This window comes from Gouania willdenowi, chromosome 21, assembly GCF_900634775.1.
Source record: "Gouania willdenowi chromosome 21, fGouWil2.1, whole genome shotgun sequence".
NCBI lineage: Eukaryota > Metazoa > Chordata > Actinopteri > Blenniiformes > Gobiesocidae > Gouania > Gouania willdenowi.
Window position 1 is genome coordinate 23,524,195 of NC_041064.1, and position 27,148 is coordinate 23,551,342.

The window sequence follows — 27,148 nt, forward strand, 5'->3', positions numbered from 1 at the left end:
GTTGCTTCCCTAAATCCTTTAGTGACGCAGTTTCCTCACCTGCTGTGTGGAATTCACAAAGATTGCAGCAATGATTAGTGCACGTGCAGAACTGGTGCAGACCGCCCTTATTTAAATGAGTGATTTGTATTGTGTTGCGCGGAAGTGAAAATAAAAATGTGAAGCAGCAGAATTGGAGGTGTTAGTAGAGGAAACGAATAAAAAAATGATGAATTACAGTAGATAGATATTCTTTATTCACTGGAAAGATGTGCGTGGATGTGACTGTAAGTGACGGATGGGTGCATGTGCGCGGCTGATCGCGTGCGTGTGTGTGAGACAGTGATCCGCGGAGGAGAGATGGACGCACATCCAGCTTTTTTCTCTCTCTCACACACACACACACATACGCACACACACTGAAGCCTTTTTTCTTCTCCGCAGTGTTTTCTGTCCACATTTACTGCAGCGATGATCTCTGCATGTGCGTTTGCACCTGCTTGTCAGTCGTACTATTTTCTGGTACTAAAACCATCACCGCAAACAGTTTCAGATTTCTTGAATCGCTTAAGTTTATTTGCATTTCCTCCTCCCATATTTTTGCTCCCCCTGGAAGATCCGCATACTATACATATTCATTTTGGGGAAACGCGCTAAATGGATTGAGGACGTATTGGGAAGCGCAGTGGCGGTGCACTCCTGATTCCCTGGGATTTGTACTCCTTGTTAGCGTGTGGAGTGACGTTTGCTCACAGTTTAACACCACTACATCTTTAGTGTATCCGCCCCTCAGTATGATAAAGTGTGACTGGCTGATGTCATATTTTTTCATTTTTAATTAATGTGCAGTTTGGGACATCTGTTTTCTAGGACCACAGTTTGAGAACCATCTTAAAGAGAATGGACTTGTTTAGTGTGTAGCGTTTAAATCAGTAACGTAAAAAAACGTATTTAGAACCTTTTTTTGGTTCACTCTCTTTGTTTGAGCACTTACAGGGAGCAACTGATAAGCTGTCATATGTGGTCAGTCAGCTTTAGAACAGCAAAAGTGGTGCTGAGGAGGCAGGAGCTCAATTACGCACACTTCAAAGTGGAAATTAGATATAATTTAAACTGAAAGTAGAATAAATACACAAAAATAGTATTATAGTATGATACAGGATACTTAGCCACACCCAGAGTGAAAACAAAAGCTTGAATAGATGATTTTTGAGTTGCTTTTGTAATTCTTGTGGGACCAGTTTGACGTTCTAGAAATGTTTCTGCTGTAGAATGATGCTCAGTGCTAGAAATACTTATTTTGCACCTTAAGGAGTTTAAAGCACAGATTGGTTTTGATGACGTTACTCCTAAAAGTAGCCTTTAGTGCCTTTATTTCCAGACTCTGCTGTCATATCAGGGCCTTGAAACTCCATCATTTAGATAGGGGGGAGATGACAAGTTATCTGCTTTGATAAAATTGGATTCATAGATTTTTTAGGTGCTTAGTGGTTTTTGTAAAGGAAAACACTAGATGAATTATTTATTTTGTGCAATTTTGAACTGAAAAAAAGATCAATCACAGCTACGTATTTCTGTATATGACAGTTGGTAGGAGATTATCTGAGTATTGAAGTAATTCATGAAAACAAATGATTATTGAAAGTTTCTTTATTAAAGCTTACTAGTTGGGTCCTCCTCTTTCTTCTTCCAAACACAAACAGGCTTGTTTTGTTCTCCAGCTTTATTACGCCTAAGTCATTACGATCAAGCCTGTGCAGCTGTTGGCTGACAATTCTCATTACTAAACAACGAAGAAACATCACGCTGAAAACAATGCTTGCATTGCATCTTGGGAAATATTAGCTTGAATTATTAGGCGTTTAGTGTGCCAAATTGCTTCAAGGGGCAAGTTCTCATTTTAAACCAGATTACTTCCTGCAGGAAAACCAAATAAGGAAATGTAAGGCCAGACAATTGCATCATACATTACATATAATTCATTTATTTAGTGATTTCTGGCCTCTGTGGGTTCCTGTGTGAAGGACGATGTGGACAGATGAGTTAGGAAATGTAAGGAAGGTGTTTTTAATTCCAAAAGTTGATCAGCAAACACATCATAGAGCAGTGGAACCATCAACCAACATTGTGGAGTAAAAACCTATCATTTACAGTTTCTCTGTAAGAGAAGATCAGTGACGCAGGAGATGACATCAGGATGCAGAAGGCAATCTAACAGGTCATTAGTGGTTATGGTTGGATGTCCTGCTCCTTTATTATCCTCTAAAGTACGATCTGTGCTGTCGTGGGACTTTGATTGATTTAAAACGGGCCTGTGTTCGTGCTTAGATTCTGATGTGGATGTCGTCCCTGTGCAGGGTTCCTGGGATGTGACCAAAAAGTCCCTCAACGATCCGTCCTCCTCCGGAATAATCCTCGTTTCTCCTTCATGCTGACAGCGCACAGGGATGAGACATGGCCCGTAAGGAATACTAAAAGTTGCAGGGTTTGGCTTTTTGTTTGTCCTCGTTTGCCCTCTTGAGTCTCGCTTCGGTGGAGAATCCGCCTTGGAGTTGTGCACTGGCTCTTTGTGGCAGATCTGTCTCTCTGTCCAAGCCCTCACTGCCAAGTTCACATACTGCATGTTTTCATCATGGCTCAACACTTCTTTCTATAAAAAAACAAAAAAAGCAGAAGAATTCCAAGCTACAGTCAAAGTGGGCAACACAGTTTTACAGGAGGTAAAAAAAATGCAGACACATATCAGCTGCTAAATAACCTAACCAGATGATTCTTGAAACAGTCTTAAAATGTTGTGATCTTTGAAGCAGAGCTGGACTCAAAGGAAACGAGTACAAATGCATGCCTTTCACCAGTGTGTCACACAATCTTGGTGCCAATGGCAGAACGGCTCTGCTTTTCAAAAGAAAAGTTTTCATTTATTTGACCAAATTGCTAAAATATTGAAAAACATTCATAAAAGGACAATTACAGTTTTATCAGCTCGGATTCTGGATGACGGATTGGATCAAATCTTGATAGTGGGTTTTTCAAAAGAAAAAACGGATTATAGACTATAGACTATAATTAATCAATCTTGGAAAGAATGGAGAGGATGTGTCGGTCAATTGTTTAAATTAAACTGATCCTATCAGAAGAGTGGATTCAGTGTGGATTTCAGGCCTAAAATGTAATGAAACTTTAAAAGTGTATCATATAATACTATATTTGGATCATGCAGTATAGCCTACAAGATATTCAACTTATTCACAAGGTTTTAATTTGATTTGTTCATCCACCAGAGTTTGGCCTCATCAAATAATCCCCCAAACAGCTATCAATATTGACCATAAATAATATATTAAATAATGTCAGTAATTGATGTATATTCATCACAATGAAATATATTGTTGCTTTGTTTTTAGATATTTTTTAGTGATGCATGTAGTGATAAAACAGGATAATAACGTAATGGTGTCACTGGTTTTTGAAATCCATATCAGAAATTGTGTCTAATAGGGATGTAACGATTCACTCAACTCCCGATACGATTCTCTCACGATTTATTTTACAAAATGAGACAAATGATTACTGAAAAACATTCCTTCATTTTTATTGCACACAGTTTTTGTCTTGTACGTTATTTTCTCACCTCTTTCGTTTTCCGTCTTGGGGAAGCCAAAATGCTTCCACACCTCAAACATGGTGGTGAGTCCTGAATTTCATTTTCTTGCTCCACAGCTGCCATGATAACGCTTTGGTCACTGTAAATGACAGGCTAGCCTACAACCAATCGCTGTGCTCTCCTGGCGCCGACGCTTACGTCACATGTGAGTGACGTAGATCAAACAAGAGAAGGATAAACAGATAGCGCCCTCTGCTGTTTAAAAATGTACTGCGATTCAATTTTCAGAGTATCGATATGAACCGTGACACCTATGAATGGATTTTTAACTGCCATACAATTAATCTTTACATCCCTATTGTCTAACTATTGCGTCCCTTGTTGCACGTCCTGTTTGCTGGTTCTGGCAGAACGCAGGAGGTTGGTCAGGGTCTCTAAAAGCTTGAAGTGTCCTTCATCAAACAAAGATGATAACTGGTTATCCACATTTGGTGAGCCTGAGAAGTTTCTATCTGGATCAGACTGATCCAATCCGATGTTGCTTTGACAAACCGGCTCAAAGTAAAATGGATTACGTGATCAAGGATAGCAAAAAAAAAAAAAAAGGTGACCAAATCTGGATCAGATTAAACCTTTTAAAAAAGCTGGCCCAGGGCATGGCCGGTTTGGTCCTCAAGGTCCTTCGTTTGACAAATTAGATACAGCTTTAAAGAACCTCTCTGGTACGACTCCATGAATAGTACCCACATTTGAACCAGGAAGCAAAGATAAACTGAAAGGAAGAGAAAAAAGTTGGATGTAACGGAACAAAAAAAATGGTTTTCCTGAACCAACCAACTTCTAGACCGTGAAGCAGAGTGAAGACAAGAGATAATCTTCACACAGCACAAGCCAGAGGCAAACATGTATCAGGAAATAATCAGATTTATGTAAACCAGTCTGTAAATAGTTGCTACCTCAGTGGGATTCAGCCACACGTCTGTGTTGTCGTCACTTGGAGCAGCTTTTATTGCACAGACGAGCGTTCTGGTCACCGCCTCACTTACTCTCGCCCTGTCGTCACAGTCCTGTAGGGGAACAAAACGCTGTACATCAGGAGAATGAGGATGGCCCGTCTACCTAATGAAAAACTTCTCTGCCAACGGTCTCATGTGTCTGCGACCTTGTGTTGAAAGTCAAAGAATCAGAGACAATTTGTCTGAAAGTGAGAGGATGTTTTTTAAACAACACGCCTCCACTCACCTCAACAGCAGAGCACATCTGACTGCTTGCATTTATAATGTGACGTTAGTGTCTTACCAGCTCAATCCAGGAGTTGACACTGACAGTGATGGGATCCACTGACTCCACATAGTGCCACCAGTGTCTGGGAACAAAAAGGACCTGGGAAAGGATGAGACAGATGAGATGAAGTGTGAAGGATTCATTCTCTGAAGCCCTGGCTGCACTGCACTGAGGATCCACTAGGGGGCAGTAAGTACCTGCAATGCACTATGATGCTGGGATAGTGCTACAATCATGATTCCTGCAAGAATTATCTGGTTGGTCAGCTGAGAAATGCTGTCACCTCAGCAGGAAGACATGCATTAGATTCCTGGTTTGCATGTTCTCCCTAAATCTTTATTAGTTTAATCCTTAATACATAAAATAAGATAGTATTCTATTTTATATTACTGTTGGTGGGTTGAGGTGTAAAGCTAAGCCATGGAGAAACCTTAAGACTACACAATCTTGCAGGTTTCAGATGCATTCCTTCATGTAATCATGCGTGCAACTATTTCCATTGATTTATGCAGAGCCTGGTGAGAACACATCACCAGATTTATGTGCATTGGAGCAAAGGAACGTCTACAATCTGACCACATTTGGACACTCCTGAAAAAGAGTTCCCTGCACTTGTTTGGATGCATATGTATTGAGTGTTGTGTTTTTCACATTTTTGCTAAAATGCTGTTTATAATGAATGTTTCTCAGTCAACTGTATATAAGGACACAATTTTAGTCCAAGACCGTATTAATTTTTAGACTTGATTAATCGATGCAGCCGATTCATTGGAACGATTTTAGCTAACGTCGGGCAAAGTTCATGCACAGATTATGAGAATATTTGTTTGAAGAATGTCTTGATGATGACAACATGATTTGGTTATGATTTTAGACTGGTATGAATTGTCAGTCTCTTTATTTGTGTTTCATTTGGAGAGTGGCACTTTATGCACTTTAAATAGGAAAAATTCCTCTAATTGATCTTATTTTTCACTTGAGTTGAAAGGGCTTACTCAGAGTATATGCAAGTATGCTCAGAGTTAGTCAAATAAAAGCATGGTAGTTTTACAAACTGCATATTTGTGGGCCTTTTTAGCTCATAGAGAAATATTGTCCTGTGTCTGTGTGTACACACACAGCTGTAGGGCAGCAATCTAGTGAAGTTCTCAGATGATACAGCTCTGCGGTCCCTTCTTCAGGGTTCTGACTCAGGCCTTGGGAACAGTTTTTCAATGTTTGTTAAATGGTGCGATGACAGCTTCCTTGACCTTAAGGTCCAAAAAACGAAAGAACAGGTAATTGACTTCAGAACGTCTGGCCAGAGGTTTTCACCTTGGAATGCCCATTGTTCACATTAAATGTTACAACAATTTAAACCTAATCCTCTTTTTAAAGAAATATATTTCTTTGCTTAAAATTGAACTGTTTTAGAAACAAAACGTACTTTTAACTTATATAATCAACATGAACATGAACAAAAATCCAATCATAGTTTTCACTACAGACAATTTATTGACTCCAATCAACCTAACATTCATGTGTTTGGATAGTGGAAGCCAGAGTAGCCAGAGAAAACCCACACAAGCACAGCATATTATTTTCTTCATTTTTATCTCTGTTTTTTATTTTTCATGTCCGAAGTAAACTTTTTAACTATAGCTTCTCCACATTAGTTATCACATTTATTTTCCAGAGTAAACGCTGTTTTCACAGTTAACAGGGTCATGTTCAATCTTTTTCTAATTATTCTATGAATATATTTTTATGTTGACATCATCATTGCTCGTAATTAATTATTTTTCCATCTGCTTTATCTTCAATTATTTTCGTTAATTTCTCTTAACATCTCAAAAAACAAACAGACAAAGGTCATCACAGGATCAATAACAGGAACAAAGACAACAACACAGACACCACAGTGACCAATAAACCCTTTCCATTAATCATTTATGTATTCATCTTTATAAGTTTAGCATCAATAATCAGAATTCAGTGTGATTCAGGTAATATGGGAGAACATACTTTTGTGTAAGTAAATGGTAAATGGACTAGATTTACAGTATATAGCGCTTTATCACCACACTGAAGCAGTCTCAAAGCGCTTTACATATCAGCTCATTCACCCAATCACTCTCACTTTCACACACCAATAGGACAGGACTGCCATGCAAGGCGCTAGTCGACCACTGGGAGATACTTAGGGTTCAGTGTCTTGCCCAAGGACACTTCGACACATAGTCAGGTACTGGGATCGAACCCCCAACCTCTCGATCAGAAGACGACCCACTACCACCTGAGCCACGGTCGCTCTAAGTGGTCTGCATTACCGACTTTACACGATTCAGAATCGGTTCCTACAAGTCCCCAGAGCAGAGCTACTGAGCGACCCAATATAGCGCAGAAAACACCCTAAAAACAGTACCTCAGATGAACTGAGACTCAGTACCACACTGAGAATGCTTCTGTTTCCCAGTTGTTACACAGTTGTTTTCCACTCACACAAGGCGGCAGCGGCCACTAACCCTGCCTCACACTGGACATCTCACTCTGTAATCAGTACCTCAGACTCTAACTGAGACCCAGTGCAGGGACTCTCCCGTTAAAGTTTCTTGTCCAGGCGGGTGCGTCTTTACTTGTCCTACAGGTTATTCTCTCCCATACAGTATGCTGTAATCACTGCCTAATGATGGATGTGGGTTCCAGCAACAAGACAAATCATATCAGAAATGTAGCCCCTTCATGCTTGACTGTTTCATGTCTCTTGTTTTGGGGAGAAAAAAAATAAAATTTTCCCACTATTTCACCACTACAAATTAAGATTTTAACGAGCTTTTTTATCTAGTCAATTATTTAATAGGCAAGGCACAGATTTCCATCTGAAATGTTAAGAAGGAAACTTCTGCACTTTGTGGCACATTGTAACGCCGAGTCATGTTGAGCGAGCGTACGGGCAGAGTTGAGCGCACGGGGAGTGCAAGACAGAGCGAGAGAGAGAGTACGAGTGAACGGGGAGAAACACTGTGAGGAAGCTAATGTGTATTCAGCAAGCATGAAAAATTATTTCTTGAGCACGTTATTGATTATTGTTTGCTCAAACTGCTCTGTTTTTCAAATTATTATAACATACACAAAATGTAATTTTGAGTTCTTGTAAAAAATGTGTTTTTGTGCTCAAAACTGCGCATTAATTGCTCATAAATGTGGCACAAAAATAACGCCATACATGGTGGAGGATGAAGGATTCCAAATGCTAGCAGTGCAGTTATGTTAACTCTGTCAATTAAAAATGTCTGCACATACCTCATTATCTGATGTATTTAGATCCCGGACAAGCCCCCAACTGTTGTTGTGGTTTTGAATGGAATGAGACGGAGTCAAGTTGTAGAGTTTACTGGTCAGATACGGACACAGGGTTTATTTGGTCAAAGGGTTTTAGAAGCAGACCAGTCTGGGATTCAGAGGTTTCCATGTGCGTGTGTCCCAATGAATCTGTAGTTGTTCTGTGCTCTCAGGGTTTTGTAGCTGCTGATAGCGCTCAGCATAACAATGAGAGTCTCTGAGAAGAGACCTTGACAAATGTTATCAGTGTGTGATGGTATCTGGCCTGCTTAGGGCAGTGTGACCAGGAGAGATTCTGTAATCACATATGAGCCAGTATCATCCATGGTGAAGATGTAGTGTACACATTGTTGACTCCTAAAGTATCTGGGAACTGTGTTTGATTCTGACCTAAAGTTGTCAATAGTTAAACATGGTCAACAAAGGATTCACTTGTTGCAAAAGCTGAACTTTTTTATTGTTTCTGAGGGCATCCTCTATTGTTTTTACCATTCCTTTATTGAAAGCCTTTTAATATTTTACTTTATCTGCTGGTTTAATTGATTATCTGTAAAGGACAGAAACAATTTGAACAACATTGTTAAGATTATTCAAGTACAGCTGATGGACCAGAGTTCTCTTTGGACAAAATGGGTGGTCCAGAAAGCCAGGGGGATTATCAATCAGCCTGACCACATTCTTTCCTATAACGTTTTTCTCATGCCCTCTGGGCAGCGCTATTATTCACCCTCCAAGGAAAACTAACAGATTCTGCTGAGAAGTAGCTGTAACTGTCTGGATTTGGTTAAATTGGAGTCTGAGGGTGTTTTATTGTTATCTTTGCTTTTAATGCATCTTCAATATGGGTCCATTGTATTTGATCCTGCTGATCAGTAGAGCTGACAGGTGACTGTAATTGTCTATGTGCTTCCATGAATGCTGCATTTGTCTGGTAATTTTTGTGGAAAAGGCAGGTATAACTGTAAATTGAATTGCCCATCGGGGATCAATAAACTTGTCTGAGTATCGTTTTTGTGAGCCCAGTGTCATTTGTATATTGCCTCATCCCAAGTTGACATTGTCACTAATTAAAGTTCCTTATTTTAATTATGCTTCCTTGTCTTGAATCTTATTTTTGGTATTATAAAAAGTATATTCATGTACAGTATCTATCCTGTGTATATCAATGTTTTTATTTCATATATCTGCCAATAAATTGGCTATCAACCAATACATTAGATATTGGCTTTTTATAACCCACAACATCATAATCGGCCCTACAAAATCCCATATCATTTTAAATACTAAACACTAACATTAAGTGGTTTGATTACAGGCCCACTTCTGCCTGAACAGGCCTCATCAATCAAGCTGGTGCGGCAGTGTAAAACGGGTGAGCCAGGACACAGTCGGGGCATTTTGCTAAAGCTGTTTAACGGCCTGATAAACAAGTAAAGCAAAAGGTCAACAGGGACGGTGACCTTTAATTCTCCCCGCCATAAGTTGGCGGAGCAACATGACAGCTGGCTTTGTGCTGCTGATGGGGAGTTACTTAGTGTGCTCCAGTATTAGTGGAAACAGACAGATGGGAAATTGCTTTGCAGCCATTTTGACACTTGAAAAACCCAACCTGTGCGTTTGGAGTGTGAAATAAGGCAAGGAGGAAGAAACACAGGATGACCTTTATGAGTTATGACTAATAGAGAACAGATGGAGAAAAATCATTAGGAGGGTTTCCTAACATTAGTGAATGATGCACAGATTGACTGGCTCCACCTTGACCCGATTATCCCGCTGATGGAGCTACTTTAATGCTTCTCCACCTTCAACTTGCTCCAATGTTGAAACCTCTGACGAAGGCCGTGCCGTCTAATCGAAGAAGCCAGATTTTATTTTCAAGTGAAGTCACGGCCGGAGCGGCGCTGCGCCCTCTTTATGGAGGACACTGTGACAAATAAATCTGACTGTTGCGTCTACTGTTACACCTTCACAGCTTAAGAACCAATAAAGATGCATTTTATGGCTACGGTTTGTGTGTCACGGGCAGTTCATCACGTAAATGTGGAGTCGTGGAGTCGTGAAGTCATGGCGTTGCATAATATCAAACTCCAGTAAATCTATCCCTGTGTTATCTAATACAACACCAGAGAGATGTGTGTGTGAAACTTCGTGAATTTAACTGCTTGCTAAAGCTGAACAAAGCCATGGTTATTCTAACTATTATTTAATGCATTACTCTGAGACTCTTAGAATCCACCTGCTATATAATTCCTACCCTTAACAATACAAAAGTCAAACAAGTGGCCTGAAAACAAACTGAGTGAAAATGTGGTTTCCTTAGCACTGACCTGTCCGGGCTGCAGCGTGACAATATGAACCCTGGCATGACTGAAGTCTGGTAACCTTGTCAAGTCTGGATGGAGAACATTAACCTGGCTGAACACACTGGACTCTTCATAGGGAATCCTGGTTGGGTAGAGGTAGGCTGTGTCCTCAGGAGGGAACAGGTGCCAACGCTTCCTATGAGCGCAAACAGACATTGTAGATCACACCATATTATGTACATTAGCCATTCATTTAGTTAGTAATATTATTATAGTAATAAATAAATAACAAATAATTATACTCTATACTAGGGGTGTTTAAAAAAATCGATTCGACGATATATCGTGATATTGCGTTGCGCGATTCTCGGATCGATTTTAAATGCATCCATATCGTAATTTTTTTTTTTTTTAAGTAAAAAAAAAAAAAAAAAAAAAATATATATATATATATATATATATATATATTTAACCTTTATTTAACCAAGAAATTATTTTCCACTGCAGGAGACATTGTAACTGCACAAAGAAGTGCTGAAACCTGGGCATGTTGACCAGCTTGTGTTTTTTCAATAAAATCTAAAAAGAAAGTACTAACTTTCTGCATTTATTTGTTGTTCTCGGCATATACCTCAGTTAAGTCGCACTAAAGTCAAAGTTGATTTAAAAGCCACAGGCAGATTGTAAGTTATTTTTTTATTTTAAGTTGTTGGCACATGGCATGTTAAAGTCTATGTTTTGAGTGTAAAATACGCCAATAAAATGTATTACATACAGAATGTTCTCATGAAGGTGTACACATTTACAGGTTAGTTGTTTCTTACAGTAAGTCAAATATAATTTTTTTTAAAAATCACAATAATCCCCTTATACTTTAATATCGGGATATATCATATCGTATTGTAACCTATGTATCGGGATACAAATCGTATCGCCAGATCCCAGGCAATACACACCACTATACTCTACTACTACTTTTTTTTCCCCAGTAAATCACAGAGTGGACTTTGGAAAGCTCCGTACAGATGACTCCATCATGTTCAACTGGGAAAGCTGCTGAACATGACTCTCACTGGTGTATGGCATTATTTTTGTGCCACATTTATGAGCAATTATTGCGCAGTTTTGAGCACAAAAACATGTTATTTACAAGAACTCAAATTTATATTTTTTTGTAAAAGTTATAATAAATTATTTTTCATGGTTGCTGAATACACATAAGCGTGCATCAACAATATTTTTCCTCATTCTTCACCCACATCGTAAGGAAGTGACCCCCCCTATTTTATTAACAATTAAAAACACCACAAAGCAGTCACATATTTAAATGTGTTCTATTAAAATATTTAACAAATGTTGTATGGTCACTTTTCATTCAAATATCACATCCCAGCAGCTCTGTCATAAAGACTGCGAGTGAAGGAAGAGGCGTAGGGTTTTAGGGTCACTTCCTTACAACATTAGGGTTGGTTACCTAAACAGCCAATCAGAATTTGCCTTGTCTGGTCTGACTCCTGATTGGTTGACTTTGTGGCACATTGTAAAGCTGTGTCATGTTGAGCGAGCGTATGGGCATAGCTGAGCACACAGGGAGTGCAAGACTGAGAGAGAGAGAGAGAGAGAGAGAGAGAGAGAGAGAGAGAAAGAGAGAGAGCGAGAAAACAAGCGAATGGGGAGAAACACTGAGGGAGAACATGTTGTTAATGGACACTTATATGGATTCAGCAAGTATGAAAAATTATTTCTTGAACACCTTATTGATTATTGTTTGCTCAAATTGCTCTGTTTTGCACTTTATTATAATTTTTACACAAAATATAATTTTGAGTTCAAAACTGCGCATTAATTGCTCATAAATGTGGCACAAAAATAACACCATACATGGTGGAGAATGAAGGATTCCAGGAGATGATCTACGCTTTCAATCCAATCTAATTGCACTCTTTTCTTTCTTTAAAGAAGCAGCTACCAGTGGACTATTAAAATAATCGTTAACTGCAGCCCTAATCATCTTTATATGACACATTATAAATCATTAAATAGGAGCAGTCAAAATAATCCATGTCAGTACAACATATATCTACATTTTAATTGTAGCTGCTTACACATGGTTTTAAATTACCGTACATTTTCATTGTTGACATACATTTTTTGTTCAAGTATTTACATTTTTAAATTATCATTATTTATCTTGTTTTTTTAATGGATTTAACTATATATAAATATATATATATATATATATATATATATATATATACTATAAAACATACTTTTAAAATATTAAGGAGGAAAACAGAATTTGGAAAACAAATTAAATGGATTTTGCATGTCACAGCTTGATGAGCTTAACATGATAGCACACACACTTTATGTCATTTCAATCTGCTCCTTTAACACACACCAATGAGGTGCTTTAGAGGTGCTCACCTTCCTTGAACTTGCAGTACCAGATTACAGCCGTAAGAGTCGAGGTGACACGGTGTGTTTGCTCCCTCGGTGCCGATCCATAAGGTGCTTTCCCTCCCACCACGTCCCTCGAAACCAAAATCAGACCACTTCACATCCTGCGACGCGCACGCGCACACACGCACACACACACACACAGCTTTACAGAATGCAAAAAGCAGTTCAAATAAGATAATTAAAATTTAATCTCGTACAAGGAGTTAATGAGGGTTAAAATAAATAATAAAAGATATTGTAAAGAAAATAGCATATGATTTAATTTATGTAAAGGCTACATCAAACTGAAAAGTCTTTAGTCATCATCAAGTCTGATACATACTGTACATTGCTGAGATGCAATTATATAGCCTATTTTTGTTATCTGTAATTGTTTTGGAAAAGTTAATTAATTTTTTTTTTTTTTTTTCTTCAATAAAATGTGCATTTTCTGAAGGCAAGGCAAATTTATTTGAATAGCGCATTTCATACACAAGGCAACTCAATGTGCTTTACATGATCAAAATGTGCAAGTATCAGTAAAATCATCAACAAACACGACATCAACAACATGACCAAAAATCTCTCTCTCAATCATATGCAGTAGAGAAAAATAGTGCCTTTAACTTTGATTTTAAAATGTTCACATTAGATGCTGACTTCAGCTCTGCTGTCAGTTTGTTCCACTTCTTTGCAGCATAACAACTAAATGCAGCATCACCATGTTTACTGTGAACTCTGGGCTCCACTATCTGACCTGTGTCCATAGATCTGAGAGACCTGCTGGGTTCATACCTGACTAAGATCTCACTGATGTATTCTGGACCAAACCCATTCACAGATTTATACACAAGCAGCAGAACTTTAAAGTCTATTCTGAGGCTGACTGGGAGCCAGTGTAAATACATTAAAACTGGACTAATGTGCTCTGACCTCTTTGTTCTGGTTAAGACCCGAGCTGCAGCGTTCTGAACCAGCTGTAGATGTTTGATGCTCTTTTGGGGGATTCCTGTCAGAAGACCATTACAATAGTCCAGTCTGCTGGATATAAAAACATGGACCAGTTTCTCCTGATCTTTCTGAGTCATTAAACCTTTCACTCTGGAGATGTTCTTTAGGTGGTAGAAGTTGTTTTTGTGATAGATTTGATCGGACTGCTGAATGTAAGATCTGAGTCAATCAGAACACCAAGGTTTTTGACTTGGTCTTTAGCTTTTAAAGATCAAGACTCAAGGTACTCGCTGACAGCAGTCTTTTTTTTCCTTGTTACCAAAGACAATCACCTCCATCATGTCATGGTTTAGTTGAAGGAAGCTTTCACTCATCCAGCAGTTTAATTTTTTTTCTAAGCAGTCACAGAACATCTCAATGGGACCATAGTCATCTGGGTTCAGTGATATAGTTGTGTGTCATCTGCGTAGCTCTGATAATCAACCTTACAGTTCTGTAAAATTTGTCCTAAAGGAAGCATATAAAGGTTAAACAGAAGGGGTCCAAGAACAGATCCCTGAGGAACCCCACAGGACATTGGTAATCTGTCAGATTCAAAGTTTCCAATGCTTACAAAATTACTTTGCTCTCCCAAGTAGGACTTAAACCATTGCATTACTTTTCCATTTAGTCCAACCCATGTTTGCAATCTGTGCAACAAAATTGTATGGTCTACAGTGTCAAATGCAGCACTTAGATCCAACAGAATGAGAACAGATACTTTTCCGGAATCAGTGTTCAACCTTATGTCATTGATCACTTTGATAAGAGCAGTTTCAGTGCTGTGATGAGAACAAAAGTCTGACTCAAATTTATCAAATATTTTGTTGAATGTTAAGAATTGACTCAGTTGGTTGAAGACCACCTTCTCAATGATCTTGGCCATGAATGGAAGGTTGCTGATTGGTCTATAGTTAGCCAGTATAGAGGCATCCAGTGTTCTCTTTTTTAACAGAGGTTTCACAGCAGCTACTTTCATGGATTTTGGTACGGTGCCTGACTGGAATGAGCAGTTAATTATCTGACACAAATCAGTGACAATTGACTTTACAACAGTTTTAAAGAAGTTTGAGGGTATTGTGTCAAGGCAACACATTGATGGATTCAGCTTCTGAACAGTTTCCTCTATTGTTTTTGTGTTCACTCTAACAAACTCTAATTTTGTAGTTGATTCATCCCTCAGTGGTTGAAGCTGTTCAAGCTTTTTGTTATTTTGCTGGTTAGTTCTGATGTTTGACTTTATTGATTGTATTTTTTCATTGAAATATACTGCAAATTCATTGCATTTTCCAGTTGACAGTAATGAAGCCTTTACATGTTGGTATCACAGGGTTTCAGTCCAAATCTTGGACCTTTTAGTTGTTTACAAGCTTCAGGAGTTTAATGCAGGCCGTAAAAAAAGCGTTCTGCAGAAACATTCATTTTTCATAGCACAGCAGCTCTGTCCTTAGAGTTTAATGAAGTTATTAGCATACATGCAGGAAGCAGAAAGGGACAGAATGGTCAATCAACCCCTCAGGCAGAATTTCCTAACTTTACTTATCTTAAAAAGCCCCTTTTCTGCTTGTCACAGACATGAATGTCAGACAGCATTACGCGCAGGTGGCAGCATAATGGAAATGTATTATTGAGATAAGAATGAAGTCAATTTAAGGCTATGGTTCAAGAAAAGAATGACATTTGAATGTATTTACTTAATAATGAACATGAATAACAGCTATTATAAAGCCGCTGCCGACCGAGGCTAAATATTTTAATTGAAAACAGTTAAGCAGAGTAAACGGAACTACAGCGGAATGTTTTCACAGGTTTGAACTGTACTTATTTATTTTTTTATTCATAACTGGAAAGTGTTGCAACAAGATAATGAGTAAAAAGTACACAGCCTTGTTTTTAATCCAACTTTAGTTAAAATAGAGGCAGGTTGTGAGTATGTTGTGCCTGGCATTTCTCGTCTCCGCAGCGCTGTGGGTGGAACTCTGATGCTCAGCCCCATAAAAGTTTTTATTGAAAGGCACCAGGTTCTCGGGGTTCGAGCAGTATTACAAGCACAACAGGCTGCCAGCATCCCCATCAGGGTGTTTAATCCTGGCGCCACACCTGTCACCTTAAAGAGAGGAGCTGTGACTGGGGATCTTCAGCCAGCACAGGTACTGGCAGAGGCGGAGCCGCAGTCATCAAAGACACCAGATGTGCATGAACTCACTCACACCCATTCCACCCATGTACCAAATCACCTGCAGGTGCTGTATGCAGAAAGCTGTGCTGGTCTGCCGGGGATGCCTCCCGTAGCCTGGCTCACCTTTTGTGTTCCTACAGTGATGTCTTTTCTGCGGGTCCCACAGATTTCGGCCGCACTAACATCGTGCAGCATGACATTATCACCACGCAACATGAACAGGGAAAAGCAGGTGGCAGCAGACCAACAGGTGCAGCAAAGCCTGGATAACGGCGTGACTCAACCAAGCAACAGCAGCTGGGCTGCACCGATCGTCATGGTAAGAAAAAAACACCAAAGCCCAAGACTGTGTGTTGATTGCAGGCCTTTAAACGAACGTACTATTAAGGATGCTTATCCACTTCCCCGCATTCAGGACACCCTCGACACAATTTCCACTGCCAAATATTTCAGCAATTTGACATCCGGCTATTGGCAGGTGGAAATGACCCCCAGAGCCCGGAAAGCTGCAGCATTTTGCACACGTAAAGGACTGTTCGAGTGGAACATGATGCCGTTTGGACTGTGCAATGCACCAGCGACGTTTCAAAGGCTAATGGATCGTGTTTTAGTGGGGCTGCAGTGGGAGATGTGTCTGGTGTGACATCATCATCCTGGGGCGGGACAGTGCACAGATGATGGAGCGGCTGGAACAGGTGTTCATTCGACTGCGTGGAGCCAACCTCAAGCTGTTTCGGTAGCAGGTGGCCTACCTGGGGCACATTTTGTCCGCTGAGGGTGTTGCTACTGACCCCCAAAAGATTCAACAAGTGGAGCAGTGGCCTGCACCCCAAAATGTTTCAGAGGCGTTAGTTTGGCTTCATAATACTGTTGTTTTGTTGAAAACTTTGCAACCATAGGCCGACCCCTCCACAAATTGACCCAAAAATATGCACGGTTCCACTGGACCCCTGAGTGTCAAGAGGCGTTCGACAGACTAAAAAAAATGCTAAATTTGGCTCCAGTCCTAGGCTATCCCCTCGATGATGGCGACTTCTTTCTTGACACTGATGCTAGTGACTGGGGGATCGGAGCAGTCCTCTCACATGTGCAAGGAGAAGAGGAGAGAGTTCTAGCCTATGGGAGCCGGAGATTGTCCGCTACCGAGCAAAATTATTGCACAAGACGTAAGCTCTTTGCAGTGGTTGAGTTTACAACACACTTCAGACAACATCTACTTGGTAGGCCTTTCACCGCTTGCACCGACCACAGCAGCCTTTGCTGGTTGATCAGACTAAGGGAGCCTGAGGGTCAGCTGGCTCGCTGGCTTGAGAAGCTTGAGTATAATTTTCAGGTCAAAAACCACCGGAATGCTGATACGCTCTCTAGGAGACCCTGCCCCGCCTCATCTCCATATACGGTCCCAGAACCTGACCTTAGAAACATTCAACATAAGGGGGTGCAGTGCCACCTGGGTGATGTAGTGCTCTAGACTCTAATATGTACAGGGCACCCTCCAGTGGGGGTAGTTGGGCCTGACCACTGTGTAGGAGAGAAGAGGACCTCAGCTGCGGAGTATGCCCTAGTGAGGGGAGAGGGCTTCGATCTCGACACCTGCACTGCTGCTCCAGCTGATCATCCACCTGGTGAGTGAGTCCTCTAGTAATAACTTGTTTCACGGCTGTACCCAACAACAAATGACTGATCCAGAAATAGCACCAATAAGGGCATGGAAGGAGGAAGGCTGTTATCGTCCACCCTGGGCTGACATCACGGCTCACAGCCCCGCCACCAAAGCCTACTGGGTGCAGTAGAAAAGACTGTGACTCAGAGATGGAATTTTGCTGAGAAAATTAAATTGCAGCGAGGGGAAGGTGTTCCACCCACAGATTCTGCTGCGAGCACATCTTAAAACCCGGTACCATTGGTACAACATGAGGGATGATGTGACATTGTGGTGCCGCACTTGTGTTAGCTGTGCAGCTAAAGTTCGCCCCAGAAAAACCCCTCACGCAGCCATGGGCACTGTTCAGGTTGGCGCCCCCCATGGATTGCAGTTGATCTGATGGGACCTTTAAATGAGACTGAAAGGCACCATCCCTGAATATGTCATGCAGCTCAGACAGCAGCTGGAGCTCGCCCATCAGCTGGCGCGGGAAGCCCTGGGAAAGCGCCAAGAAACAGTACGACAAAAACACCTGTCAAGTCCAGTATCAAGTAGGTGCTGCAGTGTGGCACTTCATCAAAGGCACCATTGTAATGTTCTCAAAAGTATTGTTGATATTTTGCAAAAGTTGACTTGTTTCATACAAAGGTTTAATATAATGTTTTGCATAGAAATGTGATATGGCTTTATTTTTGTGGCTATGATTGTAACTGCTAACGTTTCTATGGATGCTGGTTATTATGTTGATGTCTTGATATCTGATCATGGGGTAAAGTTTAACTCACAGATTTTGTAATGAGACAGACATAATTGTTATTGCCATTTGGTGTTGCCTTTTCCATAATGCACCCTCTGTCAGGTACAGTATTTTGTTTTGCCATAATTAACTCTTTGCTAACAGTGTGCACCTGTTGTGCAATTATTTATTTTATTACACTGTAATAAGAGTGTGATAAGTGTAATGGCTTTTGTTTTCATTTAATTTAATGTGTCAGAGTATGAACCAGGTTTGCAGTGTAAAAGGAGGGTTGTTATGAATGTCCTGTTACCTGTTGTGACTATGATGCTGGAGTGATGTTAAGGGTTTAATCATCATCCAGAGTGGGGCGGTAGTGTTACAGGCACGGCCTGTCGCTTTAAAGGAGGTGTTGTATTGTGGGAGGCGGAGGTATAACTGGGTTGTTTACGTGTGGGTAATGTAGTTTTTTCCGGTCGGTCAGGGTATAGATGTTCTCCATGTATGCTCTCTCTGAAGTTTTCATGCAGCGTGTTCATGACCATAAAAAGAGGATTAAAAAATATCATACCCTCAGATACCTGCCTGCTTCTTCCTAAGTAAGAGCCAGAGTTCAATGCCAACTATGTACTTGTCCTTTAAAACGTTCAAGTTTAGAGTCAACCACTCTTGCTACTACAATACTATTATTCCTATTATCATCCTCATTAACGCTACAGCTGTTAAAGCTACAACTAGCATTTAATCTGCTGGAAAATGGAAAAATGCTGCATTTGATTGCACTCGGAAACCACAAAGATCCGGGTCCTCAATTTCGACCTCCGAGATAAATGTGTTTCATTCAGTAAGCTCGGAAAATGACTGGCCACAGCAAGCCGATGCTTGTTTTTATATTTCTCAAGGAGCAAAAATGTCTCCTGGGGATATACTGTATATAACCTCCTTGAGGTAGAGAGAGAAACGTCATACACTTCAAAGGGGCGGTATTATGAAAAAAATAAAACTTTATAATGGTTTTGCTACAGTAATATACATCCCTTTAGCCTCGGTCAGAGGGCCAAAATTAAAAAAGTTCTGTTTCCTCCCTCCCTTGTTATTCCACATTTTGTAAAAAGTCAGCTCCAAACAGGTGAGTTGTATTTTCCCCGCTCAGTGACGTCAGCGAGCTGAAACTCCTCCTCCTGACAATCGTGGCCCCTCCTCCCCTATATAGAAATGTGAGCTCCTCCCTCTCAAACTATCTCACAGGTAAAACAAACACTGCGGTTTACTATAGAGCATACATTATACTTTATTGTCATATATGTAAAGCTTGATACACAAAATGTGTTCCCTGCCCCTGAGGAGCAGTGGGACAGCCACATTAAAGCACCCAGAGCAGTTCCATTTTTAGTACCCGTTATATCTCCTCGTATCACCTTTGACTTGATCTGACGTGTTTGTAACCCAATGTTACGCAGCAGTTGGACAAAACAGTGGATATTACCTTGAATGGACTATTCCTGCAGTAAGTAGTGGAGAGGAGAAAAAGAAAGTGACGTAGCAGCTCCAGTGAGTGTTTGAAGCAGCAGCAGCCTACTACCTCACTAAGGCCGCTACTGTCTAAAGTGACTGTTACGTCAAACTGTGGGCACCGCCATTTTGCTAAAACGTCATTCCGACCAACTCGGGGTGCTTGGATCCTGCCCGAGTTCCCGAGTCGAGGTACCGAACTTAAGGGCCATTTTTTTGCACTTTTCCGATTTGTTCTGTCGAATTTAGCTTCTGAGTGCAATTGAATGCTGTTTAAATACAGCTGGAACACACTCCAGTTACAGAGGAAAAGAAGTTTAATCTCTTCATTCCTGTGCCCTGAACAGCACCCCATCCAGTTTGCTGTCTTAAAAACTAGACAATCCTAATTCTTTTCTTTCAACCCTGAGAGCCCTACAGTGTATTAAGGGCTGAAGGGCTACAGTTCTACAGTATGTACATGCTGTGGATGCATCCAGTGAGTGTCGTCATGCAGCTCTGCAAAAGAGCTCATGGACTTTCCACTGCAAGTCAGTGTCTAAGAGAAAATAATAGGATCCAACATGCATGACGTCCACATGAGCACAAAACAACAAAAACATGATGATTACCTCAAACATGGATGGCTGATCTTGAAACAACATGGCAATGTACTTGTAGTCAGCATAAGCCCAATAATCCGATTGAGGGTAATTAGAGAAAGGCCCATTTTCTGTTGGAGTGTGACCTACGGTCCAGCAGAGGAACTCCGCTAATGTGGCCTCCACGTAGGAACACTGAGACTCAAACAGCGGCTCTGTCAAACAGGAAAAAAACCCAAAGATGATACAGGTGAATAATCACGAGATAACTCTGAGAAGGTATTAATGAAACAATTAAAATGATTTATGTAGAATGAATTAAACCACAAACAGGAATCCCAGTATTATGCATCACCATAGGCTGTGCTTTCTTCACCTAATTTCACATGAAAAATACATCTCCGTTGTCGTGATTTACTGTCTTTATTTTTACTAAACAAAGTGTGTGTGCATGTCTTTATAATTCTTGAAGAGAAATGCCTCTCTGTCAACTGTTGCTGAACAAAAGGATGATTTAAACGTGTAATTAGTGAGCTTTTATCGGCAGACGTGCTCTCTGTAATTCATCAGAGGAAGAGTCATTGCTGGAGCTGTGTTGGAACCAACTGGAGGACAAATTTATCCAGACGCTCGAAGACAAAAAGACCTTGATTTTTTTTCTTTACGTCACCTTATAAATCACATCAATGCAGCGAGTTTCTCAGTTTGTGTATAAATAAGTACCACAAATTTACATAAAAAACAAGATGCGATGCATGAATTTGTACAATGCTGCAAACATTGAAATAATTCTGATAAGTGAAGATAAAATACACATAATCTCTAGTAAAGGATGGAGCAGATTTGTCGGATTCATTAGCTATGACCAGGGTTGGGGTCAATTATGTATTACAGTTACAATTACGCGCTCAATTATTCATGTTCAATTACAGTGATCATCTTTTTCCCTAATTACAATAAAATTACAATTATTTTTTATCCTCAAAAATTCAATTATAATTATGTTCTCAATAAAATTCATCTCAATTACTGAGTCTGAAATAAATAGCCACATAAAAGTGAACCTTCCTTTTGCATTAGCCATGTTAGCATCTCTTACGACAGTGGGTCCTAAATCAACTGTAAAATACACTAAAAACAAATATCTATCACCTAATTTATTTGTTACTTCCGTAATTAAGTATAGCACTAGATTTCAATGTTTTTAAAATGGTAAAATGTGGGAAAGCTTGATATGAAACATTTTATTAATGGTTAACTACATATGTGTAGAAATGTACATAGAACTGTAACATGGTTTCCCAGTTTTGCGTGAAATTATAATTGACAATTTTTTATAGAATTTTCATGGCAATTACAAAATCAGCTATCTAAACGTAATTACAGTTCCATTACAAATACAACCGCAAAATCATTTTTAAATTACAGCTACATTATAATTGTAATTATCAATTACGTGATTACTAAATTACCCTGCCCTTACCGTGGGTGTCCTTTTTCCTCCCGAGTCTGAATCGAAGGCGTTTGTCACCCAGACGGTCAGAGAGATGTTGTGCTGTCCAGCTGAGAGCAGGCCAGTCACAGGTCATGTTCAGGAAGACCAGAGGCTGCTGGAGCTGATCCAGAATCCTGCGGCTCTCCTCTGGGCTGAAGGGTTTAGCGAAGGTGATCGTAGCCATTTCCTGGAGGACACACCAATAGTGAATTGTCTCATTGGATTCAGAAAAGTACTAATTAATAGAGTCTGGGGCTCTGTAACGAATACCTATAGAAACATAATGTTAATAGATAGAATTGTATTGCAAAAGCAATGTCTTAAAAATAGATATCCGGTCTGAATTCAAAAGAAATTAAAGGTCCCATAGCATGCTATTTTTCACCCATCTCCATTTGTTCTAAGAACCCCAAAAACATCCCAAACTCGCCTGTTTGAAAGAGTTTTAGTCTCTGAAAAGTCACTTTCTAAGCAACTCTACACAAACAGGCTGATTTGCTGCCTAGTTATGTACATTCACAAGTGGGCGTGTCTATGAACGGGACACTGACTTCCTCCTCCCCACACGATGACGTAGGGCCAGAAGACGGCCCTCCCTCCTCCCACCCACTCAGTAGCCGAGCTCATGGTCAATGCGCACATTCGTGGGCATGTCTGTTTACATGTCAATCATAACAAAGAGCTTCCTGCAGGCGCGGCTTCTCCAGCTCAGTGCCGCGTCAAATTCGTCATCAAAGTGGGAAGGTGTCATCAAATAGGAGCGAGTTGTTTGGGCTCATCCTGCAGTAAGAAAGGAGCAAATCACCCTCTAACTAACAATTGGGGGAATCAAGGCAAAAAACACTTTGGGCATGTGTATGAAGCCCAGAAAAGTCCATTTAGCGTATCATGGGCCCTTTAACCCTGAGCTGGTGTTAAACTTGCGTTCTCATTGATGAATCCTAGAGTGTTTTAACCACTCTTAGATTTGTTAGTCTGTTAACTGTTAAATCTGCTTTGTTTGGGCCGGTGTGAACATGAAAACGAAGTCTAGAGCGGATCAGGCAAGACAATTCTAAAGCATTCGTTTTGGACGGTCTCTGAGGGGTTGTAATCAAACTCACACCCCTGACAGAGAGGTGCATGTAAAATGGAAAAAAACGTAGCACAAAACTTTAGAAAAAAAATCTCATGTGATTGGATGATTGAAGAAACTCACAGGAGTAACCAAGGTCAGCATGTTCAGGGCAGATGATGCTCCCAAGTTTTTACAAAGCGCTGCCTGCAGAACAACGGTCTGTTATGCTACTTTATTTTGGGATGAAAAAATTTGTGACCCCTGTGTTTCTTGGTGTGCACATCTCCTAGCATGGTAAGACTATTTTTGACGGGAGTAATAAAAAGTTAAAGTTAAAAATACTGTAGTAATATAACATGCAGTAGTTGGACCTAAATTAATTAATTTCCTCCTTACTTTTTTATTATTTCTGTTACTTTTAACCTGGTGTTGTAAATTAGCACATGTACCAACACCCTCAACACAATACATCTGGGTTACTTACCAATGTATGTGTGATGTCCATATCAAGTAAAGAATAAATAAATAAATAAATGGGGTCACACTTTTTTTGGATTAAAGCTTTTGTCACAACACCTGTACTGTAACGCTGTGAAAGCTAAAGTCAAAGGCAAAACTGGTCTCGTTCTTTCTTCTTTATTTACACTAACTGACAACCGCAAACAAACCAGCAATGATTTTCATCACAATTCCTTCCAAAACAAGTCTAAACCTAACCATTTTATACTGTAGCTCTCACCCCAAAATGCTAAACCCCATACAAACATTCAGACTATGTTTATCTCACTATATGAAACCTTTCTATGAGAATATAATTAAATATTGGTGGATTAATTTTTGTGACTGTAAAAAAAATTAAACAATTGAACAAAAATAATAAAAGAAAGGTTTTATATGACGAAATAAACATAGTCTGGATGTGTTTTGTTCGTTTTGTATTGAGAATAATTATTTAATACTTTTTAAAATTAAGATTATGTTACAGCTACATACAGACACATGAAAGAGTTACGAAATTGACCTATTTTGGAGCATTTTTAGTGGCTGTTATATTTCCTGTTAAAGTGAAATACTGACAGTCTTCATGGTTTCTGTGAATAGGTTCACTGTGAACTCTAAAACATTAAAAACCCCAGAACCAATTCGTTTTTTAACCTATGATATAAAAGAAATTGTCGTCATTTTGTAATCCACACATCTAACAACATAAACTACTGTTAAACGTTTGATCATCTTGATAGCATTGCATATTTTTCTTAAGCGTAGCTTTGCTTTAATCAAGAGGAATAATACATTTTTTAAAATGAGAGAAGCCTGTATAATACTTTTCCAATATATCTAATATCAATTATTTACACGGTTTCGAGTAGCATTTACATTAGCCTGATGTTGTGAAAGCTGTCAGGTTTTCAGGAACATTCCTAAAAGGCTCACTAGCTTCGCGGAAAGGAAGTCAGAACTCACCTTCACTACACGTGTAGAAGAGCAAAAGCAGGAAGTAAACAATGATCACATGACCATTTACGGTTTCAAAATCACACAGCAGGATTTTTCCAAGAAACTGCTCCATTTCGGCTCATTCGGTGTCCCTCGAAGTCGTTATTGTTGATTTCAAACTTGAGCCAAAATGGCTACCTAAGAACCAACAGTTTCTAATCCCCGTCGTCTTCCGTTTGAGCATGCGCACTGAAGTTTAATAGCAGGCTGGCTGTTGTTGTTTATGGGGTCGGCTCACACTGAGCAGGTCGTGTATTTAGAGTTTCCCTGAAAGCGTTAAAACCAGAATTTTAAAAGAACTGACCGGCGGAACAGCAACTATGGGTGCCGGTTCGAGCACCGAAGCCGAAAGGGAGCCCCTTATTGCCCCCAGTTACGCAGAACCCCCTAGTCTGCCAGTGAACCGAGTATACGGGAGAAGATGGCTGGTTCTGGGCTTGTTTTCACTGCTGGCCCTGATGCAGGGGATGGTGTGGAACTTCTGGGGACCCATCCAGAACTCAGCCGCTCGCGCTTACGGCTTCACCAAGTCTGACATTGCGGTCCTGGTCCTGTGGGGCCCGGTGGGATTTGTGCCGTGGTTGCTGTTTATGTGGTTAATGGATAAAAAAGGTGAGAATATATTGTCTGGAACAAAATGTCCTGTTTGTACTCTGTGTAGTCTGGTCAGATATCCTAACATATTTGAAGTTGTGCAATGATTATCTATCTATCTATCTATCTATCTATCTATGAATGCAGTCACCATTACTAATTTTAAGGTAGGACAGGTTAATTGTAAAGGGCAGTACATACATTGTGTTAAATGAGTTAATCAAAGGTATTCTCACTAAAAATGGCAACATAAGTTTGCAAAGTTTTTTTTTTTTCTTCTTTTTTCTCCTCTTTCTATTTTATTTTGGAAATTTGAAACAATTGTAATTGGATAGTTTAAACTTTTGATTTTGAGCAAGTTATCCAGATGTCGTCTTTTATTATAAGTGAAAGTATGAAAATGTGTCACCATCACATAACCAGTTTCTCTGCATCACCTGACTTGTACTGACAAGGCGATGCCCAGGCTTCAGTGTCAGATGACAACAGTAACAACACAGTGCCATCATTGCTCAGCAACCCAGTGGTTGATGAGTCAAACAGTTTAAGCAACAGTTAAAGTTACATGACTCGTCATGGGAAAATTATTCATTGGCGATTATTTGTTCTAATAAAGGTGAGTGTAATAATAAAAAAAAAAAAAAATATTTTTCATAGTGTGGTGTAGAATTGTTTTGAATAATGCTCCAGTGTGTTAAACAAATTAAAATTCCACTCCCTTTAAACCAATACATAACTTCAATATTATAGACGGTTGTTTCAGTATTCACACATTACATTGGCCCTTAAACTAACTCCAGAAACAGAGCTCACAACAATCTAGCTGTCACTGAATATGCACATTTGTATGTACAGTATGTGTGGATAGATAATAACAGCCATCCAGCGAAACACATCTTCATTCTCCAGTGCTCATGAAGTAATTTATAATTCCTTAAAGAGTAACTAATCCCTGAGGTTTGGCTTTAAAAAAAACAAAACAAAAAAAAAAAACCTTGATTATGGGCGGGGCTTCTGGATTAGTTAAGACACGCCCAGTCTATACTGTGAAATCTATGCTATGCTAACTGCTAGTGGTGTGTATTGCCTGGCATCTGGCATTACGATTCGTATCCCGATACATAGGTCACAATATAATACGACATATCCTATTAAAGTATAAAAGTATAAGGCGATTATTGTGATCGCAACATATCGCAGAATCAATTTTTTCAATACCCCTACTAACTACCTACTCAATACTTACTTCTCTATTCACAATTCCTTCAATCCAACCTACTCGCTATAGATTGCAGAGTCAACAGGTGCTTGTTTTTAATAAATGGGCGGAGCTAACAGTTGTCATTGGTGATGTAAGAAGCCACCACAACGTCACAAACCACCATTCTTGGCCAATAGCAAAATTCAAATGTAATATATGGATTTCAACCCGTAAAGGGCTGCCACACTTAGATTTTCACAACAAAATACTGCAAAATTAAATACTTGGACATTACTTGAGCAAAACACTTTTACAAATGCCACGACAAATTTACAAATTACCGCAACACTTTTACAAAAGGTCAAAACAAATGAACAAATATGGAAACACTTGCACCATTGTTCATCTGTTTCAACATTTGTAATTTTTTTGCTATTTATATTTTTTAGCTGATTATGTACTTTTTTTTAAATTGTAAATTTGTTGTGGCATTTGTAAATGTGTTTTGCACTTTAATGTAATTCAGATACTCTTTATTTTAAGTGTTCTTATGTATGTATGAAATTACCAATTTGTTAGACATGTTGGTTATTTTATTATGTTTTTTTGGGTCAAAAAAAAAAAAAACTGTATTTGAGTATTGTGTCCGGAAGTATAGAATATGATACGAATTAAAACTCATAAATAGAAATTTATATTTGATTACATTTTTTTTGAGTTCTTCATAG

At 39.5% G+C, this 27,148-nt stretch overlaps 2 protein-coding genes across 6 annotated transcripts in view; one reads left to right on the top strand and one right to left on the bottom strand.

Moving 5' to 3' along the window:
* Positions 1-1,611: 1,611 nt before the first annotated feature.
* On the bottom strand, positions 1,612-24,886 carry hspbap1 (hspb associated protein 1). Of its 3 annotated transcripts, none has more exons than XM_028435326.1 (8): positions 24,593-24,886; positions 22,060-22,258; positions 20,607-20,791; positions 12,919-13,025; positions 10,516-10,687; positions 4,883-4,966; positions 4,540-4,650; positions 1,612-2,629 (listed from the first exon to the last, which is right to left on the bottom strand). In XM_028435326.1, exons 2-8 carry the CDS (start codon positions 22,253-22,255, stop codon positions 2,123-2,125), a joined length of 1,362 nt encoding a protein of 453 aa, XP_028291127.1. In that variant the 5' UTR covers positions 22,256-22,258; positions 24,593-24,886; the 3' UTR covers positions 1,612-2,122. The 3 variants fall into 3 exon arrangements, with proteins under 3 accessions (XP_028291127.1, XP_028291125.1, XP_028291126.1); XM_028435324.1 differs by having other exon boundaries at positions 12,919-13,055; XM_028435325.1 differs by lacking the exon at positions 24,593-24,886 and adding an exon at positions 24,506-24,591 and having other exon boundaries at positions 12,919-13,055.
* slc49a4 (solute carrier family 49 member 4) overlaps positions 24,793-27,148 on the top strand; it is a 61,718-nt gene continuing 59,362 nt past the window's right edge. For 2 of the 3 annotated variants that reach the window (XM_028435322.1, XM_028435323.1), the window contains exon 1: positions 24,793-25,237. In XM_028435322.1, the coding sequence (XP_028291123.1) occupies positions 24,946-25,237 (292 nt within the window). In that variant the 5' untranslated portion in view covers positions 24,793-24,945. The remainder of the gene's footprint in view (positions 25,238-27,148) is intronic. The other variant, XM_028435321.1, reaches the window with a different exon arrangement.

What these genes read in the sequence shown, in the direction of transcription:
- hspbap1 (XM_028435324.1), bottom strand. Translation starts at nt 22,255, where the DNA reads ATGGCTACGATCACCTTCGCTAAACCCTTCAGCCCAGAGGAGAGCCGC. An exon ending in GAGGAAAAAGGACACCCACG is followed by an intron (nt 20,792 to 22,059) that starts GTAAGGGCAGGG and finishes CCTGTTTGACAG; the next exon opens with AGCCGCTGTTTGAGTCTCAG. An exon ending in TCACGCTGCAGCCCGGACAG is followed by an intron (nt 4,967 to 10,515) that starts GTCAGTGCTAAG and finishes ATCCTTTCCCAG; the next exon opens with GTCCTTTTTGTTCCCAGACA.